We start from the raw sequence: 22219 nt of genomic DNA, 5'->3' as shown, positions 1-22219 counted from the left end.
ACACCAGAGAAGGGTAGGATTCACCCTGAGGAGCACTGCAGGCTAGAGAACCACAGAGGAGGCTTGGTATGAGAAGGAAAGCCCCCTTCCAGGAATATATGAGGAAAAGAGAATTTCACAAGTGGCAGCCTCAGGAGTTATGTAGGTGAAGGAATGAACTAGTAAAACCTAGATGTTCCTTGTTGAGGTATTCTTAGTGATACCCAAAGTCAGATGAGGTATAAACTGGGTAGAGGCAGATGTAGCCTTTGGCCTTTCCTTCAGTCAATACAGATGGGACTCAGTTTCCTTCCATTCTAGATTGGTTTCAAAACTGATTTATTCTAGGAAATTTTCCCTGATGATTCTCCTCTCTCTTTTTTAAAGGTTTTATTAATTTATTCATGAGAGATACAGAGAGAGAAAGGCAGAGACATAGGCAGAGGGAAAAGCGGGCTCCTTGCAGGGAGCCTGATGTGGGACTCGATCCTGGGACTCCAGGATCACACCCTGGGCTGAAGGCAGACACTCAACCACTGAGCCACCCGGGTATCCCATGATTCTCCCCTCTCAAATGCCTCTTGTATTCCTAGCTCCTTAGCACTACTAGTTATCATAATTTTACAGGATGGAAAAAATCATCTTAAATGTATCAATATTTTCATTTCTTTGAAAAGATGTCATGGGATGCCTGGGTGGCTCAGTTGGTTAAGCACGTGCCTTTGGCTTGGGTCAGGATTGAGGGTCATGGGATCTGCCCCCTATGGGGCTCTCTGCTCAGTGGGGAGCCTGCTTCTCCCTCTGCCTCTGCCCCTCCCCTGACTGTGCTCTCTCTTCCAAACAAATAAATAAAATCTTTTAAAAAAAGAAAGAATAGAAAAGATGCTACCAATATCTAATTAAGTTGGTCATCCACAGGCCTATTACCCTTGTGCAAACTCTGAGCATGCATCATGTTGTAGCAACATGGTCCATAGAAAGAGAGTATGGGCTCCATCAGAGGCCTCTGGATAGGAGGTATGGACAAAACCTCACAGTCACTGACACCCTGTAACTCTAGATTTCACAATGCCCCTTGAGTACAACTCACTGAGTTATTTTTCTATTTTCCTTCATCTCTGTGTGGGAGCTATTGCATCTAGGAAGAACAGGAAATAGAGGAGAAAATGACTCAGGTGCCATATGGACATAACCAGCTTCATCCTACATGTTGAGATGTCAGTGTTTCTAAAAGGTATTCCTGTCCCCACACTCACTCCAACCCAGAATTCCAGCAGCAGAAACTGTAGGGATATTTGCTTCTCCAGTTCAATTCCTCTAGGTAGCATCCAGAAAAATGTTAGCTTCCCCAGGAATGGAGCTCTGTGAGAACAAGGACTTGTGTCCTCCACGCCTTGAACATGGTCTGGAACAAGGACTTGTTAAACACAGGTGTTCTAGAGTAGAAGAGTATGAGTTGCATCCTATTTCAGGGAGGGGTGTCAAAAGCCTCTATTGAAGGAAGAGGCAGTCCTACCTCCAAAGTGCTCAAGAGCAACCAAGACCTCGGTCTAAAGAAATAGTAAGTCTTATTTTATTTAGCCCAATTCTGAGGTAGAAAATGCTAGCTAAGTAAAGGCTTTGATTGGGATGCCTCCAGGATCAAGTCCCACATCGGTCTCCCCAGTAGGGAGCCTGCTTCTCCCTCTGCCTATGTTTCTGCCTCTCTGTATCTTTCATGAATAAATAAATTCTTTTTTTTAAAAAAGGCTTTAATAGGAACTTTATGATCCATCTGGCATATGATTCATCAGTTTTGGAAAGGTTAATGCACACTCAACATTAAAGCTATCTAACACACTTTCATTTGACCTTGATGATGATCAGGGCACTTCAAAGACTTTGGTTAGAGTAGTGTGGTGAGTGTGGCAATAAAGGTACAATGGAAAGACTTAATAAAAGGCTACGACTCTGAAATTGAGGATGCTGGCTTCAATGCACTGTTGCAGTCTTTGATGTGTGGGTAGATATGAGGAATGCTATGTTTTAGAAAGATTAATTTGGTAGTGACATTCGGGAAAGACTGGAGAGGTAAAGGGGCTAAAGGAAGAAGACAGATGCAAAACCCAAAGCATAACGTGATTGTGGTAATGTGAGAGATAATGAGAGAAAAACAATTTTTAGTAGTTTGGTGTCCAAGTATAGGACACAAAGAGCAGAGAAAGGGAAAGGATAGAGGAGGATTCTGAAGATTATTTCTTAGGAATATGACCCTTAGGCCCATGTAAGAAAGACCCTTACTTTAGGGACTCCCAGTCTGACCCTCCTTTAGCCATGTCCCTCCCTATGGATGAGATGTTTGTGAGGCCAAGGGGATATAGTCCCTTCCCCTTTCTAGACTATGCTAAGTATCTGAGAACCAGAATTCATGATCCAAATACCTCAGCTCTTGTTCTGATCCGGCACTGGCTTGTTCCCAGGGTCTAGTCTCCAAAGGGTCAATGACATTGCTGGTTTGTGTACCCCTATGCTTGGGCAGTTGCCAAAATGCAGCTGTTTGTGGAAGGTTCTGGGTAAGTAGATGGAGCTTGAATTTCCTGGCTGTAGTGTCTCCATGCATATAGGCATGGCCCCCTCATGGAGCTGGATGGAATCAAGGAAGGGAAGAAACAGGGGCAGGCCATGGACAGAGGCCAGTGTCATCTCTTTCAGTATTTCCAATTTCTGGCATTGAACTTCCATGAATCTGAAAATTCTAGAAATCTTGGCTTTCCAGGTCATCCTTATCATTATGTATTTGTAAGGCAGGAAGATATTTTATCTAGCAGCTTATGGGCATGGTTTATAGCTTCAAAATATTTAGACATACGGTAGACATTTACACATATGGCTTTCATCTATACTATTACCCTACAAGTATTAGATGTGGCCTTGCTTCTTAGCCCAACATATTCTTTATTTAGTGTCTTCCTATGACTTTTCTCCAAATATTCTCTTACACTGAGAGTTTACCTTTTGGATTCTCCCTTAAAATACCCAGCTCAGTTCTTTCGTAATTAGCTTGCCAGTTTTTTAAATTATTAATCTGCAATTCCTCCTATTTCCTAAATAAGGATCCTCAGTCAGATGTATATATATATACACATATATATATATATATATACATGTGCCAAACATCATATCCTATTCTGTGGCTTTCCTTTTCGTTCTCTGGTGTTTTTTGATAAATAAACGTTATTTTCAAGGTTGCTAATTCATCAGTTTCTTCCTTTATCCCTAGAGGTTTTTTTGTGTCCTCTTTAAGATCTTTACCTAATGTAAGTTTATAAAGATTTTCTCGTTTTCTTTTAAAAGCTTTATTGCCTTACCTTCATATTTAGATGCATCAACTCACAATGAATCTGCAACTGATTTTGTGTACTATAGAGGTCAAGATTAATTTTGTTTTCCAAATGTAGATCCACTGATTCAGCCTCATTTATTGAAAAGTCCGTTTTCCCCCCATTGATCTACAATGTCACCTTTGTTATAAACCAAGTGACTCTATCTATCAATCGATGGATAGATAGGTATCTTTCCTTTGGTCTACTTGTCTCTCCTGTGCCCAAACCACATTTTCTTAATGGCTATAGCTTTGTGCTTAAATACTGTAACTTTTATAGGTCTTGATATCTGGGAGTATTAAGTCTTCCAACTTTCTTCATCAAGATTGCTTTTGTTATTCTTCGACCTTTGCGTTTTTGCATACATTTCAGAATTGCCTTGTCGATTTCCATCCGCAGACACGGGACTGGGCTTTGGAACGTTTCATCTTTACCCACAAATCTTCCCTTCGGAACAGTAGGGTGGAGGAGCCGCAACGTGCGGCACAGTAGGGGATCCTCGGCTGGGGCCCGGGACTCAGGGGGCCGCGCCGTCTCCGTTCTCCCTAAGTAGCACCTTATCAAGGGTGCGCCAAAGCCGCGCTCGCCCCGGCCAGCCGCCAGCCCCCTGGGATCCCGGAGCAGGGAACAGCGCGAGCTGCGGAGCGCGGTCCCCGCCCCCGTCCCCGCCCGACAACCGGGCCCGGGCGCGGACGGCCGCGCGGCATCACGGGGCGGAGGCGGGGCCGCTCCCGCAGCTGCGGGAGGAGGGGACGGGGCGGGGGGGAACGGGAGGGGGCAAGGGAGGGGGCACGGCCTCCGGACGGCCGTGCGGCGTCAGGGGGCGGGGGCGGGGGCGGGGCCGAGCCGGGAGCTGAGGGGGAAGGGGAGGGGGAAGGGGAGGGGATGGGGAGGGGAGGGGAGGGGACGGGGAGGGGCCGGGGAGAGGGCGTGGCCTCCGGACGGCCGTGCGGCATCACGGGGCGGGGGCGGGGCGGCGCCGGGAGCTGAGGGGGGAGGGGAGGGGGAGGGGAAGGGGAGGGGGCTTGGCCTCCGGACGGCCGCGCGGCATCACGGGGCGGGGGCGGGGCGGCGCCGGGAGCTGAGGGGGAGGGGAGGGGAGGGGAGGGGATGGGGAGGGGAGGGGAGGGGATGGGGAGGGGAGGGGAGAGGGCGGGCCTCCGGACGGCCGTGCGGCATCACGGGGCGGGGGCGGGGCGGCGCCGGGAGCTGAGGGGGGAGGGGAGGGGGAGGGGAAGGGGAGGGGGCTTGGCCTCCGGACGGCCGCGCGGCATCATGGGCGGGGGCGGGGCCGCGCCGGGAGCTGCCGGGGGAGGGGACGGGGAGGGGACGGGGAGGGGACGGGGAGGGGGCGCGGCCTCCGGACGGCCGCGCGGCATCACGGGGCGGGGGCGGGGCCGCGCCGGGAGCTGCTTGGGGAGGGGACGGGGAGGGGACGGGGAGGGGACGGGGAGGGGGCGCGGCCTCCGGACGGCCGCGCGGCATCACGGGGCGGGGGCGGGGCCGCGCCGGGAGCTGCTTGGGGAGGGGACGGGGAGGGGACGGGGAGGGGACAGGGAGGGGGCGCGGCCTCCGGGCTGACGCGCGGGCGCCCGGGCGCGTCGCCACCGGGACCCCAGTGGCTCGGGGAGCCGGCGCGGCGGCGGGCGTCCGGGCGGCTTCCGCACTGAGCCGCCCCCTCTGCCGGCTGGTCCCTGCGGCGGCGGCCCGGGCGACCCGGGCGCACGGCCCTTCGCCATGTACACCTTCGTGGTGCGCGACGAGAACAGCAGCGTCTACGCCGAGGTGTCGCGGCTGCTGCTCGCCACCGGGCACTGGAAGAGGCTGAGGCGCGACAACCCCAGGTTCAACCTGATGCTGGGCGAGAGGAACCGGCTGCCCTTCGGGAGACTGGGTGAGCGCCCCCGGTCCCCGCCCTCCCGCTCCTCCCGCGGCCCTCAGCACCAGCGCTTTTGTCTTAAGGTCATAAATCTTCCTCTCCGTGGTTCCTCGGGCATGGAGCAGAAGGCTGCGGAGCGGTCTAAAGCCCAACCGCTTTGCATGCCTTCCCGTCCCGTAAGCGGGGTTCCGGGCCGCCGCCGCCTCCGGACAATGGCGCGTCCCTGCAGCCCGGGGGGCGTGGGCCGCGCGTTCCCGCCCTGCCCCGCCGGGCGCCCCCGGACCGCGCACCGCAGAGCTGCGGCGGGACCAGGCCCCGCGGAGCCGGCGCGCGACCCGCCTCAGGCTGGAGTCCTCTTGGGAATTTCCTGCACGGCGGATTCCACCCGCCTGGCGTAGGCGCGGGGGGGATCCTTGTGCGTGGTGGAGACGCTGCCGATTCAGCTCCCCGAGGGCTCACACACACTGGGGATTTGCAAAAGACCTCTAGAACCCAAAGGCAGGAGTTCCAGAAGTGAGCCCGGCCGGGGAAGGGCCGAAGGGTGTCTGATTTAGCCCTTTCCTTAGCTTCCCCGAGGATTTTACATGACACCGGCTTCCCCCTGTGTTCCACTTCTCTGCCCTGCCCATCCCGAGGGAGTTAGCCTCACTCACATGATTGATGCTGGCTGGGCACCATCATGTCCACATCCTCGCCTGGAGGGCGGAGCAGGGGAAAGGAGAGGACCGGCAGCGCCTTTCCGGGTGACGTCATCGAGAAGTTGTGCAGATCACTTCAACTTACCTCCCGTTGACCTGGACAGTCTCGTGGCTTCTCCTCACTGCGCAGTCATCCTGGAGATGCACCCTCTCTCAGAGTAGCTATGTCCCTTTCCAAAATTCTCCTGGGGTGGGGACCAAATCGAATTGCCAAAGACAGAAGACGAAAATCAATGATGAGGAAAGGTCATCTCTGCCCTGGAAGGCAACCCAGAGAGGGTGGTGTTCAGTGTCCAGCAGAGGACACAGTTTTTAGAAATAGGTGTGGTCAGAGGGTAGAGAGGTTGAATGGGCAGATTGAAAACAGGCCGTTTGGAACTGACTGGCTCCTGGTGAGCTTACATGACAGCTTTTCCGTGAGGGGCTTGTATAGTTGTAGTAATTTCAGGAAGGAAGGGTGTTGCATAGCCTTATGGGAATTTTTTCTTTGGAATGGTACCATGGACAGCTTTTTATTGTTATACAACTTTAGAATGTATGCGTGATGGAGACTCCATGGAGGGGCTGATTCCAACCCCCAGAACTCTGAGACTACAGGGAACGTGTCTGGAGATTCCCTTTTGTTAACCTGTCTCTCCAGGAAACCTTCAGCAAAGAGGATACCTTTCCTGAAAGAAGAAGTACTTATAGTTGAGAAAATATATTTCCTTCTTGCTCTGTCCACTTCCCTGCCATACTGACTTACCTTCTTCCCTGGACTGGTCAATGCCTGGCTGTAAAAGTTTAGGGGGAATCCTAATATTAAAAACAGACCGAATTGTCTCTACTGGGGCTGAAGCAGGGGTGGTTGGCATTGCTATGATGCTCAGGACTAGAGGTAAAAGGAGCAGAAATTTATAGGGTCCAAATCCTAAACAGGACCACAGAGTCAGCAGATGATAAGTAAACATTTGATTTTTATGGAAAAGAAAACAGAATCCTACACCCATATATTTATGTGTCTTCAGTGTTAGGGATATTTAATTTTTGCTGTAAGTGCACTGTGTGAAACCCAATGAGATGGCTTATAGAGCCAGGTAAAGTGTCAGGAATGCTTGGTGCCATGGAGATGAGAAGGTAGGTGGTTCAAGTGTGAGCCAGGTACATCTGCCTGGCTAGTAGTTAGGGAGACCCTGAGAGCTAGTTAGTACCTAAATATTTTTATTCAATTATATGCTTTTCTCAGACATGTTCTTACCTCTGGCATCTTCTACTCAAACTCCTTTGATTTTACTTTTATTTTTGTTGCTGGAAAGTCAATACATTTTGTTAGGATTTCAAATAAAAATTGAGGTTTTTGTTTTTGTATATATCTTTTCTGCTCCATTTTTTAGAGGAGGGGATAAGCAATAAGCTTTATTGAGGATGAGTTTCTCTGTGGAGGATACACAGAAGAAAATCCTCAGGGCTTTTGATTTTATAGACATGGCTTCTCCACCTTCGTTTACGTCTTGTGTCTCTCTTAGACTCTTGCAGAGGTAGACATGCTTGAGAACAGCAATATTGTAGTTCTTTTGCCTTCCTTGATGGCTATAGAAAACCAAGGTTGGGGTGTCAGAGCATGACTATGAAAGCTGTATTGTACAGAAATTATTAAGTCCCTCTGTGTTAAGCGAAGAGTAGGGTGTGGTGGGGATCAAGAGAAATAGAAAGTACCCTTCCACCCTAGGAAGATAAAGGCAGCAGCGTCTTTGGCAGAGCTAGGATGTTGATACCCTAATATCCACCATGGGGCGAGGGAGGGTTTCCAGTGCCATGCTGTGAAAGAGGAGTACAGGTGGGCAACGGAATTGTTCCATTTTCACCAACCAGTTCTGAAATGGGAGAAAGGAAAGCTGGGCATGACACAGCTGTTCTCTCTTCAGCATGCTGGTGCTGACATTGTCATTTCCCACCTGTCCTCTTTCCCTTCTGAGCCTCCTCTTTCCTTTATAGGTCACGAGCCTGGGCTGATGCAGTTGGTGAATTACTACAGGGGGGCTGACAAACTGTGTCGCAAAGCTTCTTTAGTGAAGTAAGTGTTTAAGATCCATTCGATGTATTACATAAATGTTTTAGCTTTCATCCTGAAGCACTTAAGCAAAAATGTGGGTTTTTTTTTTTTAAAGGATAAAAATACTTTTGTCTAAAAAGCCAACAGTATTAATTCTGGTGCATCCTCTGTGCTACTTTGATTGCAATCTAAAACTTTGCTGTTTGCTAAAGCCCACATGAGGCTCCCTAGAAGCAGAAGGGGAAACGAGGTTGCTTGTATGGGTTATTTACTGGGGGGGCAGGTGGAAGCTCTTGGGAGAAACTCACTTGGAAGCAAGGGGTTGGGGGACAGACAGTGGGAGAAGAAGCCAAGCAAAGATACAGTTTTAGCTCAAGTTGCTTCTCAGCCTGACTCCACAGAGCTCAAGAGTTAATGGTACCTCAGAGTTGAGACAAGATGACCTGGCTTCTGTCCTTTAATATCAGGAAGCCTCTGGCTGTGGGGGAAAGTGGAAAATGTAGCTTCCCCATTTCTGGGCAGGGGCTAGACCCTGGAGAAAAGGCATGCATAAGGTCTTGGCAGCCAGCTCACAGCAGCCAGGGGTCCCCTCAAAAGGAACACCCAGGCTGGGTATAATACTATCTGCTACACTGCCCTTCTCTGAGCAGTGCGGTTAAGGCAGTGTCGTAAGAATGATACCATAAGGTAGAGGCAGCAGTATTATAGTGATTAAAAGCTAGGATCAGCAGCTTGGGTTTTAATCCCAGCTCTTCCTCTTCTTAGCTGGGGCAGGTTTCCTCATCCTTCTGAGCTTCAGAATCTACCTCATAAGGTAACTGTAAGGATTAAATAAGGCAACACGTGTAAAGTGTATAGCACAGTGGTAAACAGTAAGTATTTGACTCTGTGCCTCAGTTTCCTTCTCTGTAGGAGAAATCGCCATTATAAACAAAATGGTGATAATAATAGTAACCACCTTGGAGTTATTAGAATTAATTAAGTTAATTTATATACTGGCTTTGAGTAATATCTGTCTCGGAGTTCACACTACATAAGTAAAAGCTCTTGTTATTGCTGTTATTATGGCTGTTACTGCTGTAACTATTTTCATTTCAGTTGGGAAAAACTGGGTAGTGCCCCTAAAATTGGGGCTTTAATGGATCTCCAGTATTCTTTCCATGATGATTGGTAAACAGGTGTGTGTAGCCAAACAAATCATTTAGGGAAGAAGACACTAGAAGATATGACTCAGTGCACATGCTCTTTTCCCCTTTCACATTTCTCTGGGCTCCCATCTATTTCCAAGGTTGGGTGTTCATGGCATCATTTTCTCCTTTTTGCTTACACTCACTGGCTCCAGTAACTAACGTATCCACTTCTTTCTGTGATGGATTTTCATGATTCACCAGCTACCCCTAAAGGTGAGCAAGGCTTTGTGAAGTCTTGTTAGTACATTTTAAAAAATTTTTATTTATTTGACAGATGTGTGCACATGCACAAGCAGGATGGGGGAGAAGCGCAGAGGGAGAGGGAGAAGCAGACTCTCTACTGAGCAGGGAGCCTGATGTGGGCTTGATCCTAGGACCCTGAGATCATGACCTGAGCTAAAGACAGATGTCTAACCGACTGAGCTACCCAGTCGCCCCTTGTTGTTACATATTTACATATTTAGAATGCAAAAGATTGTTTCACTAGAACTAAGAGTAGAAGTGGGATGTTATTGTTTATCCAGATTATTTAGAAATTTTTTAAAAAGGTTTATTCAGTCTTTATGATTTTAAAAACTGAAGATAAAGGTAGAATTTAGCTTTTATAAGTATGAACAGAGGATACTGTAAAAAAAAAAATATATATATATAAAACATCCTACATATTTGCATAGTTAGCATCTATAATAAAGTAGAGAGAATACATGACTGGAGTCCTGATCAGGTCTGAGTAGGTATGACCCTGGGCAACACCACTGTGAATCCCAGTGACCCATCTGTAAATGTAGATGGTGGTGATCATACTTGCTCTTTGTCCCTCTGCGGCATGTAACATGGTCTGTGATGGCACTTTGTAAATGGTGACATGACTTATGCAGGCTGGGAGTTGTCCTTCATTCTGTCAGGTATCCTGCAAGGGATTGTAGTAGTTCCAGGAATTGATGATTCCCTTTGTCATTTTGTTTCTCTCTCATAATTTTGTATGGCTTGAAAGGGTTCCAGAGAGTTAAAAATGTAATTTTTCTCATTTAAAGTAGGATAAAATGGCAGCTCCTAGAGGCCAACTGGGTTGACCATGGCCATAGCATTTATTGTTGAGCTAAGATAGTTGTCATCTGTACAGATGGGACCCATGGACCATATGATTGGGCATCCCTCACAGGGCTCCCCAGAACCCTAATAGGGTTTCCCACTGGACCCTTTACAGCATGTCCCTTCCTCCTGTTACTTCGGGGAATTTAAGAAATTCATCAAGGCCTTGAGGCTGTAGTCACAGAGCCCTTTTCTTCTTTTCTTCTTTTCTTCTCACCCACGATAGAGGCTTTCTTTTCCTCTTGTGAGTTTTTATCCCTTGTATATATAAATAAGCCTCCATTTGTGATATCTTTCCAAATGGGCTTCTAAGGAAATGCAACAGTTGCAAAGGATGCTGTCCAGCAGAAATAGAATGAAAGCCACTTGTGCAACTTTAAACTTCCTAGTTGCAATATTAAAATAAGTACAAAGAAACAGGTGCAGTTTATTTTAATAATATGTTTTATTTGACCAGAAAAATCCAAAATAACCACCTTGACATGTTATTAATGTAAAAAATAGTCAGTGAGATATTTTATATATTTTATTTTCATTCTGAGTCTTCAAAATCTGGTGTGCATTTTACATTTTTGTAACATCTTAATCCAGACAATAAAGTTTCATTTGAAACCCTTGTTATATTTCATAAAAATTTATGATTGAAAAAGTAGATTTACATACTGAAGTTGTTCCCACATAAACTTTTTCAGTGACTGAAAGAAAAATCATTTTCCTGTAATAGTTGCATGTACATTGACAAAACTGGTTCATATTTTTAGAATAATTGACTTTTCAAAACTGTGTCCAAGTTAAATAAATTTGCTAACTCTTGTGTCAACACAGTATTATTAATATCAAATTCAAATAGCAGTGCCTGGGTGGCTCAGTCAGTTGGGTAGCTGCCATCAGCTCAGGTCATGATCCCAGGGTGCTGGTACTGAGCCCCGCATCAGGCTCCCTGCTCAGCAGGGAGTCTGCTTCTCTCTCTCCCTCTTCCCCTCCCTCATCTCACTTGCTCTCTCTGTCAAATAAATAAAATAAAATCTTAAAAAAAGAAATATTGAATAAAATGAAAAGAAACTCTAAATTTAACAATATCAACACTGCTCTTCAAACTTTTCTTTAGTTTTTGCAGCCAATTTACATAATGCTGTGTATTTCAATTTAAATCCACACACTGAGTCATGTTATAAAAATATGTAAAATCATTATTGTTAACTTGTATTATGAGGTTGAAACACAAATTCTTACACCTGTCTGGTTAAGTCCTAAATAAGATCTTCTTTTCCCTTCCTTGGAACTTTGAATTTAGCTTGATTATATGGAGTGTGGATATCGGCAAGAAAATGTCAATCCCACTGCCATTTTTTATCTTTGATTATTATTATTATTTTTTTTTTAAAAGACTTTATTTATTTATTTATAGAGACACACACACAGAGAGAGAGAGAGAGAGGGAGGCAGAGACACAGGCAGAGGGAGAAACAGGCACCATGCAGAGAGCCTGACGTGGGACTTGATCCAGGGTCTCCAGGATCACGCCCTGGGCTGCAGGCGGCGCTAAACCGCTGTGCCACCAGGGCTGCCCTATCTTTGATTATTGAGTGAAATAATTAATTATTGATTTGAGAAGCATTTTCTTTTATTTCAAGGAAATCTGATTTGGAGTTGACAATACAGTGAGTCTTTGTAGAGCTCCTTTATCTCTCAATCAGTGAACAGAGGCAGGGAACACAGTGTAATTAAATCCATTGTCTTCTGTTTCTTTCAACAGTTCATACTGGAGAATCATTGTAGCATTTGCAAGTATATACTAAACCATTTCAACAACTGTATCCATGATAGATTTCATAGAGTGGGCTTCAGAAAACTGAGAGCAAGTGTTTCCAATATGTAACATATAGTAAAATGAAGCAATTAAAGAAGCATCAGTCTATTAAAATCCTCGTAAGTCAGAGTTCAACCCAACCTAGCTGAAGTACTGTCACAATAGAAATTTTCACACATAGGTGAAATTCTTTGACAGATGTAAAAGATTAAAAAATATCTGTACCACAAGATTGATAGTTTTAAGACTGCAATTTGATAATATTTTTCATGTATTTGAAAATTCTTTGAAACAGAGCGTATATAAAGTATCAATTGGGCAACATCTCATGTCACAGAACTAATTATAGAAAAATATTTAAGATTTTTTACTTTTGAATCAGTCTGATATTATTAGAAAGGTCTTGTACTCCTTGTGCTATGTTCATGACTTAGCTAAAGATTGTTCACTTTTTGTAAAATATCTTTTTTACTCTTTTCCTCAAAATATTTTGTCTAACTGTATTTCTATCTAAAATTTTTTTTAAGATTTTATGTATTTATTTTAGAGAGAGAGAGAGAGAGAGAGAGAAAGGGTGTGCACGAGCGAGAGGAAAGGGCAGAGGGAGAGGGAGAAGCAGACTCCCCACTGAGCAGAAAGCCAGACTCAGGACTCTATCCCAGGACCCCGAGGTCATGACCTGAGCTGAAGGCACTTAACTGGCTAAGCCACCCCCATGCCCTTAAAATGATTTTCTTTTGGGGCTTTTGAGTAGCTCATTCAGTTGAGTATATGACTCTTGGTTTCGGCCCAAGTCATGATCTCAGGATCATGAGATCAAAATCTGCACTGGGCTCTGTGCTTAGTGGGAAGCCTGCTTGAGATTCTCTTCCTTCTCACCCCCTGTGTGTTTGCACACTCACACGCTCTCTCTCTCTCTCACTCTCTAAAACCAAGTAAATAAATCTCTTAAAAAAATGGTTTTATTTTTTGTTTAAGAATCCATGCCATTAAAAAAAAAAAAAAAAAGAATCCATGCCATTGGGATCCCTGGGTGGCGCAGCAGTTTGGCGCCTGCCTTTGGCCCAGGGCGCGACCCTGGAGACCCGGGATCGAATCCCACGTCGGGCTCCCAGTGCATGGAGCCTGCTTCTACCTCTGCCTGCGTCTCTGCCTCTCTCTCTCTTCTCTCTGTGCATTCTCATGAATAAATAAATAAAACTAAAAAAAAAAAAAAAAAGAATCCATGCCATTTTGTAACTGACTGAAGTTACAAGCTCAGAGCCTGTTAAAATTTTGTTTATCATTTTTTGTTAGGTATTTAATTCTGATTTCAACCTCAAATTTCACTGATTATCTTTTTAAGTTTTTATTTAAATTCCAGTTGGTTAACATACAGTGTAATATTAGTTTCAAGGTGTACGAGTTAGTGATTCAACCCCTAGTGCTCATAACAGAAAGTGTACTCCTTAATTACCCCATCACCTATTTAACCCATCCCCCTTCCCTCTGGTAACCATCAGTTTATTCTCTATAGTTAAGAGTCTGTTCCTCGGTTTATCTCTCTCAGTCTTTTGTTTTATTTTTGTTTTCGTTTGGTAGTTGAAGGAAACGGGTTATGAAATTCATTATGTATTTGCTGAAAATTCCTCCTTTGTACAGTAAACTTTTTTTTTCATTTTACTCTGCTATAGCAAGTTCCAATTGCCATTCATTATGAAATTTCTGACATACTTTCTGACAGTTCTTTTTTTTTCTTTACTGTTTAGTCATAGTTCTAGCTTTGGCATCCTCACTCAATTCTGCATCAGTCTTTGATTAAAAAAAATAAGAAGAATAAAAAACTGAGAGAAGAAGAAATATCTTATACTAACAAAACCATGCTAAATGAATGTTTTCTATGCACTAGGAATGTGCTGGAGGATGTGTTCCTGTAGTTGTCAGGTTTAGAGCTGATAAGGGAATTCTAGCAGTGCAAATGTGGATAATATACAAACTCAAAGGGAATGAAGCTATCACATTAACTTGACAAAACATTTAGCATCAGTAGTATGCCTTTGTTTTAAATTTAAAAATTTGTCCATACTTATTTTTTAACTAGTTACATTTTACATTAGTTACCAATTATGATTTACATAGCTGTCATTGTAACTCATGCTGTGTAATAAACTAAACACAATATAATGCTTCATCAGGGCATGGGAGATAAAGCCACTTGAGCTGAATCAGTCAATTGTCTTTGAGTAGAACAGTGATGTGTTTATGTATACAGTAGAAACATATGCGCCTGACATGCACGCCGCAGTACCACAAAAATATCTTAGGTCATGTAGTGGTTAATGTCATCCTACCAAAAGAGTACAATTGTGATTAATGGAAAAATATTTTACAATACCTCAGTTTTTACATCAAAACTAATCAAAGTTTGGGACACCTGGGTGGCTTATTGGTTGAGCGTCTACACCTTTGGCTCAGGTCATGATCCTGGGGTCCTGGGATCGAGCCCCGCATCTGGCTACCTGCTCAGTGGAGATCTTGCTTCTCCCTCTCCCTCTGCTGCTCCCCATACTTGTGCATGCAAGCATGCTCTCTCTCTCTGTTAAATAAATAAAATCTTAAAATAAAATTAAAAAATAAATCTCAGTTAAACATTTCTTTTCATTATTTCTGCCATTTGCTCATAGACTGGTTTCTGTAGCTTAACACAGGCTTAGCATGAATAATTCTGTTCTAGATAGAGAAGGGAGCATAGCTTAGGGAGGGCCTGCAGATGTCTTTGGATCAGTTCCCTCCTGGCTCTGAGACCTGCAGAGTAAGAATAAATGTTGAGTGAGGACTGGAAGTTTGGAGCTTGCATAAGGGCTATTTTTTACTACCTTTATGATCTTGGGAAATTTATTTCTCTGTGACCCAGTAGCTTATTTGTGAAACTGAATGCTAGTACCTCCCCCTCTGGAGGTCTGATTGGAGGGTAAATGCAATGGGAAGCCCTTCATAAGCCCTTGTGTTTATTAAGTGCCTTGCCTACAGCCTGACTTTATCTTCCATCAAGTTATATTATTTTGGGGGCAGGAGATATGTTTAGTTATGACCACTGGGGTCGTGTGTCCCATTAGAAAGATTCCTCCTGTATCTGTCATTGACACAAGGTTGAGCTAAAAGCAAGAAATGAAGAACTAAAATAAGTCTTCAGATAATTGAGATTCCTAAGCAGTAGTCTTTGCTCTCCAGAGAGTTGGGCCAAGATAGTATTTTTTCTAGTAAGCCAAATAATTTCCTAAGTTCTCTACTTTTTTTTTTTTCTTTGCTTGGGTCTAGCTCAACCACAACATATACATTGAAAAAGTATTATCTCAGAATTACATCAAGTTCATTTTCCTTAGAGATTTTTTTTTCTTTTAGATTTTATTTTTTTATTCATGACAGATACACAGCGAGTGGCAGACACAGGCAGAGGGAGAAGTAGGCTTCATGCAGGGAGCCCAAGTGGGACTTGATCCTGGTACCAGGATCACTGTGTTGAGCTGAAGGCAGACGCTCAACCGCTGAGCCACCCAGCATCCCTAGAGATGTATTTTAAAAGGAGCTAAAATCCTGTATATTAAGCTCTTTCATAACTACTTGGAGCGTGGCTTTAGGGTTGCATGTAATAGCTGGGTGCTGCCCAGTTAGTACATTACAGATCAGCTCAAGGAGGCCAAGAGCAAAGAGTGGGATAAAAAAACCAGCTCCTAAATAAAGAAAATGTTTTTTATTTTACTTTTTTAAAGAGTTTATTTATTTACCCGAGAGAGAGCATGAGCTGGGGCAAAGGGAGAGGGAGAAGCAGACTCTCCACTGAGCGGGGAACCTGATATGGGGTTTGATCCCAGAACCCCAAGATCATGACCTGAGCTGAAGGCAGACAGATGCACAACTGACTGAGCCACCCAGACACCCAGTAAATAAAATCTTTACTTAAAAAACAAAAACAAAAACCCCCACAAACACCAGTTCCTGGCCCTGGTATTGCCCTGCCTCCTTGACAAGCTCTGTGGGAAAGCACTGACTTTTCTGAATGGAGTGGTGAATTAAGAAGGGAAACTGACCCTCTGTCATCTGTCAGGCTAATCAAGACAAGTCCAGACCTGGCTGAGTCCTGCACATGGTTTCCAGAGTCCTATGTGATTTATCCAACTAACCTCAAGACCCCAGTTGCTCCAGCACAGAATGGAATCCATCCACCGATCCATAACTCAAGGACAGATGAAAGAGAGTTCTTCCTGGCTTCTTACAATAGAAAGAAAGAAGATGGAGAGGGCAATGTTTGGATTGCAAAGTCATCAGCCGGTGCCAAAGGTAAGTTGGCATTGCTCTCCCTTTCTTCCTTTCCTGTAGGTTCCCATGGGTTTGTTCAATTGTGTGTTAGAATTCACTGATATCTTTAGATGAGTGGCTGTTCTAATCTGAATCCTCAAAGGTAGAGACCATGACTAATTACATAGTTTTAAATACTTACCTAGGTAATGATGACTTCTAAATATATATCTCCAGCCAAAGTATTTCCCTTTAAGCTCCAGATCCAGTATGACAGGAATTTCAAATGTAATGTGTCTGGTATAGACTCATTTCCTGCCCAATGTAACCCACTCCAACCTACCTCTTTCAGTCTTCCCACATAGTATGTGATCCCACTCAGCACCTAGTCTCTGAAGCCCCAAACCTAGGCTTCATCCCTGACTGCTCTTTTCATTATAATCCATACCTAATGCATCAGCAAATCTTGCTAGCTCTACCTTTAAAATATATTCCGAATTAGACCTTTTCTTATCATTTCCACTGCTCTCACTTGAAGTCAAAACTACTGTTCTTTCTAGTCTGTGTAACTGCTGTGTCTGCTCACAGCTAGTTCTCCTTCTAAGACAGAGCAGTGACTAAAATTGTAAATCTGATCATGTTACTCCCTGCTCAAGACTTACCAGCTGGCTTCCCAATGCAGTTCAAATAAACTCCAGATTGCTGTTGGTAGCTTATACCATTTAACATTTGCTCCTATCTCTGATCCCATCTCCTATTCTTGGCCTTGCTCACTATTCTATAGCCACACCTGCCTGGAGTCCTACAAATTCTCTAAATTTGTCTGTGTATCTCAAATGTCTTTATGGATTATTTTCTATTTCAGCTCAAATATTGCCTTGTCAGAGAAGCCTTTTCTTTTCTAAAATAGACTTTATGCCCATTGCTCTCTGTCCTTTGCCCTGCTTTATTTTTCCTCCTTGCACTAACCTTTTCCTAGCACTTACATTACATACCTGTTTATCTGCCTGTCTCCTCTCTCATACCATAAGCTCCATGTAAACACAGATTTTCTATCTTGTTCATCTCTACACTCCCCAGAGGCAGTCAGTAAATGTGTGTTGAATGAATGCATAGAAGGAATGAGGTTTATAATATTGACTCAAGCTCAAAATACAGGCAGTTCCCAATGTAATGAACACATAAACATGGTCTGTCTCTATAGCTACCATCATATGCTCCTTTTAAAACCATTCTATTTTGAACTTACTTCTTCTTTTATTGCCTTGGAAGACCATCTGGCCATTGGTACTCATTTCTATCCCCGGTCCAGTGGACCTCACCTTCTTTTCTACCAACCATGAGACAAGGGGGCATCACCTGGAATCTCCTGAAAGTGGGAGAGTTGGACTCTTGCCACAAGCCAGGTACCTCACCTACTTCTCTTTCCCCTCTTGTGACCTCTTCTCAAGTACTATCCCCTAGTTTGGTTCTAATGATAAATGGGGGAATTGGAAGAGGAAATAGATATTTACAGTATTCCATATTCCTTCTGTGGACTTGGGCTTGAGTCAGGATGGCCATTGTAAGAACACCTTGTATCATGGAGCCTTAGCTGGTGTGAGAACCAGGAGTAAGGCAAGGTCCTTGGAGAAGGGCATGTCCAGTCATGGCAGTGATTCCATTGGGTGTTGTCTGAACCTTTGCCAAGACAGTCAGATGGTCAACATTAGAGAGAGGTAAAAGAGGATAAAATGCCAAAAAAATGAAGAAATTTTGCTCTAGGGAGTTAAGTGGTATGCATTTGTTTTATTTGGGAACTATAAAATAAAACCAATAGGATGAATAAATGGCTTTTGTTCTTGTTAAATAAGTGTTTAATACCTACCACATGCTGGAAATAGTTAGCTCTTCATACTATATCCAGTATAAAGACCCCCTGTACACCCCTCCACTACCAGTCTTGGATCTGGGCCACCTTCACCTCTCACCTGGAGCATTGCTCCTTGTCCTCCTGCCCTTGGCCATTTTCCAGAATCTACACACGGTACAGCAGACAGAGATCCTATTAAAGCACAGTCAGACCTTGTCACATCTGTGTTCAGTGCTGTCCTTGGTGCCAGGGTAGCACATGGAACCCAGCAAAAGTTCAATATATGTATTGAGTGATGAATGAATGAATGAAGTAATGAGTGGAGATACAGGGATAAAAAAAACAGACATGATCTCTCGCCCAAATGGACCCAATCTAGTCAGAAAGAAGGCTAGTGATGCATCTATTTCCAGATAAATAGTTGAGATGAGAACAAAGAACAAAAAAAGCTTACCACCTTGAAACTCCTTAAAGAATTACAGAGTTTCCTTATAGTTTCTTCAGGTTAAGTTAGTGAAGATTTAGAGAAATAATATTAGAAATACAGTTAAGAAGTACATGGAAACATGCTACATTGTATCCAAAACTTACAAAATGAATGTAGATTTTATGTATCATTTTATATTTACCAAATAAGATAGACCTTCAGTGACTGTTGCTGAAAGTTTGTTATGAACTACTTCCTCTTAGTTGTAATACACGCCTTTGAAAAAGCAATAGGATAATACAAAGGAAGAGCCATAAAGAGTGCATAGGCTTTGGCCCACTACTCTCATTCCTATGAAATTAACTCCAGGGAAATATTTTAAAAGCAACGACATTTACTACTATGTGATCTATAACAGCAGCATATTACTTAGAAACAAACCCACTGTCCAGCAGTCAGTAAACAATATATAATTTTGGGATTATATATACAATGAGATATTTTTTCAGCTGCTAACTTAATTGTGATGTTAACATAGAAACGAAAAAAATGACAATATATGGTGAGTTCACTATGAATGAGCCAGTCTTTGCCGTTATGGAAAGGAAGGTGATATTAAAAGAGAAAAATAATTATATTAGGAAATAAGACTATAGGTAACTTTTCTATTTCACTTTAATACCATATCTTTTTTCAATGATAATAGGTTTTTAAAGTTATCGAGATGTATCTTTCTACTTCCATTATTTTCCCCACCTATCAGCATTAGGTATATTTTCAATAATAGTGTACATAAGGAAATAGCATAAAGGAAATAAAGTTAGAGCAAATAGGAGAGAATGTGAACAGATTATGGAGAGCAATGCATCAAAGGTGGTACAGTTCCAGGGCATTAGTAGGAAGGGGTGTTTTAGGATAACTATTTTGGAAGTGAAAAGGAAGAGAAACTAAGGTCTGTACTAAAAAATTAGCAAGTGGAAATAAAGAGGAACCAGGATATCTGAGAGTGGTTCCTGAGGGAGATGAGACAGAAAGAATCCTCTTCCTACAAAAAGAGAGGAAGGAGCTTCTCCAAGTTGATTTGTAGTTTCTTGTTTAAGAGATAACCACATGGTAGAGCAAGTGACAGAAATGAGATAGTTGAAAAAGGGGCTGGGTTTTAGGAAAATTGAATCATTAAATTAAGTAACAAATTAATTTGTACTGAAAGCATGAGACCCAAATAGAGATGAGCTAGAAATCTAAAGCATAGGTGGGAGGTCCTAGAACTAAGAAACGGAGTTCAGCAAGGTTGCATGATATGAGATCACACAAAAATCGATTGCATTTCTGTATATTAACAATGAATATATTGTAACTAAAGGTATAAACAATACCATTTAATAGTCACCCCAAAGAAAATGAGATGCTTAGGTATAAACTTAGCAAACACGTATAGGATCTTAATGCTGAAGATTACAAATCAACTGTGAAGGAGGTCGAAAAAGACCTAAGTAATTGGACAGACATACCATATTCATGGATTGCAAGACTCAACATAGTAAAGATGTCAGTTCACCCCCAAATTGGTCTATAGGCCTAATGCAACTGCTGTCAAGACCTCAACCAGCTTTTTGTGCAGACCTGAAGCTTCTTCTAAAATTCATATGGAAAGGTACAAGCCCTAGAATAGCTTAAACAATTTTGAAAAAGAAGAATCACTTGGGAGTAATCACTGTACCTCATATTAAAGCATACTCTATATAGCTACAGTAGTCACTACCCTGCAGTATTGGTAGGGGGACAGAAACATAAATCTATAGAAGCAAGAACTCAGAAATAGACCCCACATATATAACTACTGATTTTTGACAAAGGTACAAAACAATTCAATAGAAGGACAGACTTTTCAACAAATGGGGCTGGAGCAAGTGAATATCCATAGATAAAAACAACTGAACTTCAACGTTAACCTTACATTAGGCAAAAACTAACTCAAGATGGGTTTTGGACTTAAAATATAAAACTAAGACAAAGTATTCTTAAACTTGGTATCGCATATATGACCATAAGAGTAAAAGCTGATAAGTCAAACCTCAACAATGAGGATTTTTTTTTTTTCCTCTGTAAGACTCTATTAAAGGGATGCCTGGGTGGCTTAGTGGTTGAGAGTCTGCCTTTCACTCAGAGCATGATTCCAGAGTCCCGGGATCGAGTTCTACATTAGGCTTCCTGCATGGAGCCTGCTTCTCCCTCTGCCTAGGTCTCTGCCCCTCTCTCTGTGTCTCTCATGAATAAATAAATAAATCTTAAAAACGAAAAAAAGAAAGACTCCATTAAAGAGGCTGAATGTACAAGCTACAGGCTTGGAGAAAAGACCTTCAAACACATACCTGACAAAAGACTTTATATATATAATATATAAAAAACTTTAAAAACTCAACAGTTAAAAAAAACAAACAATCCAGTTAGAAAGGCAGAAGACGTGGGAATGCATTGAAAGATTCTACAGATAAAAAATAAGCAAATGAAAAGATTTTTAATTAATCATTAAGCATTAGGGAAATGCAAATTAGAACCACAACGCTCCTATTAAAATGGCTAAAATAAGAAATGGTAATGACAGCAAATGCTGCAAGAGTCATGAGAAACTAGATCAATCTGACGGTATTAGTGGAAATGTAAAATGGTACATTTTATTCTGGAAAAAAAGTCTTGTAATTTCTCGTTAAGCTAAACCTGTAACTACCAAGCAATTGCACACACCTGGGCATTTGTCTCAGAAAAATGAAGACTTCTGTCTATGCAAAAACTTGCACTTGATTGTTCATAACAGCTTTATCTGTAGTAGCCCCAAACTGGAAACAACTCAGATTCCTTCAGAAGCTGAGTAATTAAGCCAAATCAATACTATGGAATACTCCTGAACAATAAAAGGGAATGAACTATTGATATATACAACAACTTGGATGAAATCTCCAGAGTCATGCCAAATGAAAGAAACCAATCCCCAAAGATCACATACTGTATAATTCTATTTATATAAAATTCCTGAAATAACAAAATTATGGAAATAGAGAATAGATGAGTAATTGTCAGGAGGATGTTATGGGGAGGGAGTAGTTGTGACTTGAAAAGAGCAACACTGGGTGGCTCAGTGGTTGAGCTTCTGCCTATGGCTCAGGTCATGATCCTGAGGTCCTGGGATGGAGTCCCACATCAGGCTCCTCATAGGGAACCTGCTTCTCCCTTTGCCTATGTTTTTGCCTCTCTCTGTCTCTCATGAATAAATAAAATCTTTAAAAATAAAAATAAAATAGCAACACTGAGGGATCCATTATAATGGAACTGTTCAAAATGGGAGTATATATTTGCAAATCATGTATCTTATAAGACACCTGTATCCAGAATGTGTAAAGAACTCTGATAACTCAATAATAAAAGGACAACTTAATTAAGATAAAAACAAAGAACCTAAATAGACATTTCTCCATAGAAGATATGCAAATAGCCATTAAGCATATGAAAACATGCTCAACATTGTTAGTCATGGGCAGCCCTGGTGGCCCAGCAGTTTAGTGCCACCTTCGGCCCAGGGTGTGATCCTGGAGACCCGGGATCGAGTCCCAGGTTGGGCTCCCTGC

The 22219-nt window shown here is 43.0% G+C and overlaps 2 protein-coding genes across 6 annotated transcripts in view; one reads left to right on the top strand and one right to left on the bottom strand.

The window, feature by feature from the left end:
• LOC140600793 (uncharacterized) overlaps positions 1–6395 on the bottom strand; it is a 39724-nt gene extending 33329 nt beyond the window's left edge. The window contains exons 1-2 of the mRNA XM_072768934.1: positions 6321–6395; positions 6004–6176 (exon numbers count right to left, since the gene is read on the bottom strand). The gene's annotated coding sequence lies outside the window, so the exon portion shown is untranslated. The remainder of the gene's footprint in view (positions 1–6003; positions 6177–6320) is intronic.
• TTL (tubulin tyrosine ligase) overlaps positions 4946–22219 on the top strand; it is a 34717-nt gene continuing 17443 nt past the window's right edge. Inside the window, exons 1-3 of one of the 5 annotated variants that reach the window (XM_072770216.1) lie at positions 4946–5235; positions 7893–7971; positions 16127–16359. In XM_072770216.1, the coding sequence (XP_072626317.1) occupies positions 5079–5235; positions 7893–7971; positions 16127–16359 (469 nt within the window). In that variant the 5' untranslated portion in view covers positions 4946–5078. Of the gene's footprint in view, positions 5236–6449; positions 6608–7892; positions 7972–16126; positions 16360–17589; positions 17724–22219 lie in introns of those variants that run through there. The other 4 variants (XM_072770214.1, XM_072770212.1, XM_072770213.1 and 1 more) reach the window with 4 other exon arrangements.

The sequence above is a fragment of the Canis lupus genome, chromosome 12 (genome assembly GCF_048164855.1).
Source record: "Canis lupus baileyi chromosome 12, mCanLup2.hap1, whole genome shotgun sequence".
Lineage (NCBI taxonomy): Eukaryota > Metazoa > Chordata > Mammalia > Carnivora > Canidae > Canis > Canis lupus.
This window is presented reverse-complemented; position numbering and strand designations above follow the sequence as displayed.